We start from the raw sequence: 4,352 nt of genomic DNA, 5'->3' as shown, positions 1-4,352 counted from the left end.
ATTACAAAAGCCCAGGATCTGCCTTTTGTTTTCATAGTATAAATGTTCAAAAATGTTGATAATTCTTGGGCAAGGAGCCAAAGAATTTTTTTTTTGTTTGCAGTGACTGGTACCTAAGTGTTCAGTGTTCGTTCTGTCAGCACATGAACCTTTTAAATTACACACACACCTGGGCTTATGTTCAAACTAGATGTTCCTTTGTTTCCATGGGGAATATGTATTTAAATCCTCAAAGGATATTTAGATCCTTAAATGTCTATTTAAGATATTAGCCCACCTAAGAACATGGGCTAAGATCTTAAATAGGCATTTTCCCCATCTAGCTACAGCTGTGGGTGGGAAAATAGAAAACAAATGGTATTAGTGTCTATTATTTTTTAGTAATCTGTTTTGTTGAACATTTATTCAGCCTTGATGGTCATATGGACCTGGCTCCTTTCTCTTAGTTCCTCTATAGTCTCAGGCAACATCCAAGATAGACCTAAATACAATCTGACCATAGCCTGGATTCCATCTGTTTTCTTCCTTTTTGGTTTATTTCGTATCATTTACTTAGACAACATTAAAAAAAAAAAAAAATCAGTCCATGGAGCTTTAATCTGAAAGCTTATTTTGTGTATGGATTTTTTTTTTTTTTTCCGAGACAGGGTCTCAACTCTGTCACCCAGGCTGGAGTGTAGTGGTGCAATCATGGCTCACTGCAACTTCTGCCTCCTGGGCTCAAGTGATCCTCCCACCTCAGCATCCTGAGTAGCAGGGACTACAGGCATGTGCCATCACACCTGGCTAATTTTTGTATTTTTTGTAGAGATAGGGTTTCATCATGTTGCCCAGGCTGGCCTTTAACCCCTGGGTTCAAGCAGTCCACTCACTGCAGCCTCCCAAAGTGCTGCGATTACAGGTGTGAGCTACCCCGCCTGGCCTTGTGGGTGGATTTTAAGGATTCCTTAATATCCTCATAGAAAACAAGAAACTTTTTACTCCAATTAGCAAAAAAAAAAAAAAAAAAACCTGAATTTTATGTTGGTTCTCATATAGTGGGTAGTGGACACAATTCAATTAGTTGCCTTGTATGATTTATAACTAAGATACCTCTTGGCCATAAATGGAGTGTCTTATTGACAATTTTAAAGCATTTGCACAGATTTATTCATTATTCATATGAAATATTTCAATACAAAAATATTTACTGAGTCCTTGTCTGAAACTTTTTATTTTCTTCATAGCATTTATATCTATTTAGCATTTTGCTCATTTACATGTTTGTTTATTACTATGAACGGATACACAAGATCCCACCTTTTGTGGAGCTTACATTCTAGGAAGATAACATAGTAAACTTGTAAATAAGTGAGCAAAGTAATTTCGATACATATTATCAGTTCAATGAAGAAAAGTAGAACATGATAATCATGTAATAGAAGCTGCTCCACAACTTCAGAGCTTGGTCAGGGAGGGCCTGGAGATGTGTTTGACCTGGAAAGACCTGGGAAAAGACAGGCAGAGGAGGCAGAGGACCATCAAGTGCAAAAACTGTAAGGTGGAAACACATTGGCAAATTCAAGGAATATAAAAAAGGCCAATGTGTAGAAGAAAACATAGGGAAAAATCTTTATGACATTGACCTTGGCGATGATTTCCTGGACATGACACCAAAGCCCAGGCAACAAAACCAAAAAAAAACACAACATCAAACAAAAAGCTTCCATAAAACAAGAAATGTTTAACAGAGCAAAAGCAACCTATGGAATAGGAAAAAGTACTTGCAAACACATATCTGGTAAGGGGTTAATCTCCAAAATACATACGGAATCTTTACAACTCAACAACAGAAAAAAAACTCTGATTTTAACATGGGCTAAGATCTTAAATAGACATTTCTCAGGCTGGACATGGTAGCTCATGCCTATAACCCAGCACTATAGGAGGCTGAGGCAGGCAGATCACTTGAGCCCCAGAGTTCAAGACCAGTCTTGGCAACATGGCAGAATCCTGTCTTTACAAAAAAATTAGCTGGGCATGGTGGCACATGTCTGTGGTCCCAACTGGTTGGTAGGTAGCAGGATCACTTGAGCACAGGAGGTTGAGGCTGCAATGAGCTGTGATCAAGCCACTGCACTCCAGCCTGGGAGACAGAATGTCAAAAAAAATTTTAAATTAAAAAAATAGACATTTCTTCAAAGAGGACATGAAAATGGGCAGCAGATATATAAAAAAGTGCTTATCACTAATCATCATGAAAATGCAAATCAAAGTCACATAATAACCTCACACTTGTCAAGATGACTATAATTCAAAAAAACAAAAAGTGTTAGCAAGGATGTGTAGAAATCAGAACCCTTGCACACTGTTGGTGGGAATGTAAAATGGTACAGCTGCCATGGAAAACAGTATAGATGTTCTTCAAAAAATTAAAAAAAGAACTACCATATGATTCAGTAATCTCACTACTGGGTATATATCCAAAGTAATTGAAATCATGTTCTCAAAGAGATACTAGCACTCATGTGCACTGCAGCACTGTTCATGACAGCATAATGTTAATGTCCATCAACAGATGAATGGATAAAGAAAATGTGGTAATGCTATTCCACCTAAAAAGGAAGGAATTCTGCAATACGTGACAATATGGATGGACCTTGCTAACTAGGACATTATGCTAAGTATAATAAGCCAGGCACAGAAAGACAATTACTGCATGATTGTACTTATAAGGTGTATCAAAAGTAATCAAATTCATAAAATCAAAAACTAGAATGGAAGGAATCTAGGCAGACTCCTAAATTTGGGGTCTAATCAGCTAAGTGCATAGCAAAGCCAGTGAGGATTTATCCAAAAGCACAAAAGTTGTTTCCTTCTCTTCAGTCTCCTGTGTGTCTTTCAGGCATGAAGTCATCAATATCAACCTGAAAAATAAGCCTGAGTGGTTCTTTAAGAAAAATCCCTTTGGTCTGGTGCCAGTTTTGGAAAACAGTCAGGGTCAGCTGATCTACGAGTCTGCCATCACTTGTGAGTACCTGGATGAAGCATACCCAGGGAAGAAGCTGTTTCCTGATGACCCCTATGAGAAAGCTTGCCAGAAGATGGTCTTCGAGTTGTTTTCTAAGGTTTGTGCATAAGAAATTTCAGCTCCTATTTGAAAAACCTGTTTTTTAAAGCTTAATCAATGCTGTCATTTATGATTCAGTGATTTGGGAGAGAAAAACAAAAAGGAATATGCTTGTCAGCTCTGACATGTCCTTCAAGTCCTTTCACGATCCAGTTCCTGTTTACCTCCAAAGTGATCCCTTTTCACTCGTCTCCTGACACTTTATATATTCCAGCCATACTAAACTTTTTTTCAGAATTCCCAAATTTACCCCTTTCTCTCTCAACTCTTGCTGTAAGTTTCTTCCCTCTTCTCACTGTGCTTGGTTATCTCCATATTATTTTTCAAGTATCAGCTCGGACACTGCTGCCTTTCAGGAGCTTGTCCAGGCTGGTTAGTGCTCTAGCTTCTGAGTTCCCATCCGCATGAACTTTTGCCTGCCTTCTTGCCTGTGTACTGCACTGGGCTGTGAGTTCTTTGAGGGTGAGCGCTGTGTTTTGATCATTGTTGGTTCATTGCCTAGTTTTGTGACTGGCTCTGCTACTCTTGTGACTCTGAGCCAGTTACTTAATACTTTGCCTCTCTATTCCTCAGTTCATCATTGACAAAATGAATATAGTAATTGTTTCCACCTTATAAGATAAAAATCAGTTAATATAAAACACCTAGAGTGGAGTATGACACACGGCAGTTACTTAGTTCTTGTCCTTATAGCCACAGCGTCTAGCAGTGAGCATCTACTTCGTGTTGGCAATAACTCAGATGACTGAATAAATGACATTCCTGTAGAACTGTTTGTACCTTAATTAGCATCAATGTTATGGATTAAACAATTAGTATTAACAAAGAGATGACTAACAGATGTGTATTTAGACACCAAAAATAGCATGTCTGGTTATATGCCTATAATATTGTCATCTTGGTGACAATGGTCAGTATGATCAGTGTATAAAGAACTAGCTTTAGAGAAAGAGATGGTTAAAGAAATACCCTAAGAGAGAGTTACAGGGAGAACATTCTGTTTTAAAATACATTATAAAGGGAAGCCAATGAGAAAGGAAGAGTGAGTCACCTGCCTAGTAAGATGAGGGTGAGGGCCGGGCGCGGTGGCTCAAGCCTGTAATCCCAGCACTTTGGGAGGCCGAGGCGAGTGGATCACGAGGTCAAGAGATCGAGACCATCCTGGTCAACATGGGGAAACCCGGTCTCTACCAAAAATACAAAAAATTAGCTGGGCATGGTGGTGCGTGCCTGTAATCCCAGC

General features: G+C 38.9%; 1 protein-coding gene across 2 annotated transcripts in view; it reads left to right on the top strand.

The window, feature by feature from the left end:
• Positions 1-4,352, top strand: part of GSTO1 (glutathione S-transferase omega 1) — a 14,974-nt gene that overhangs the window by 3,746 nt on the left and 6,876 nt on the right. For both annotated transcript variants that reach the window (XM_037728596.1, XM_017500812.2), the window contains exon 3: positions 2,885-3,107. In XM_037728596.1, the coding sequence (XP_037584524.1) occupies positions 2,885-3,107 (223 nt within the window). The remainder of the gene's footprint in view (positions 1-2,884; positions 3,108-4,352) is intronic.

This window comes from Cebus imitator, unplaced genomic scaffold (genome assembly GCF_001604975.1).
Source record: "Cebus imitator isolate Cc_AM_T3 unplaced genomic scaffold, Cebus_imitator-1.0 Scaffold271, whole genome shotgun sequence".
Taxonomy (NCBI): Eukaryota; Metazoa; Chordata; class Mammalia; order Primates; family Cebidae; genus Cebus; species Cebus imitator.
This window is presented reverse-complemented; position numbering and strand designations above follow the sequence as displayed.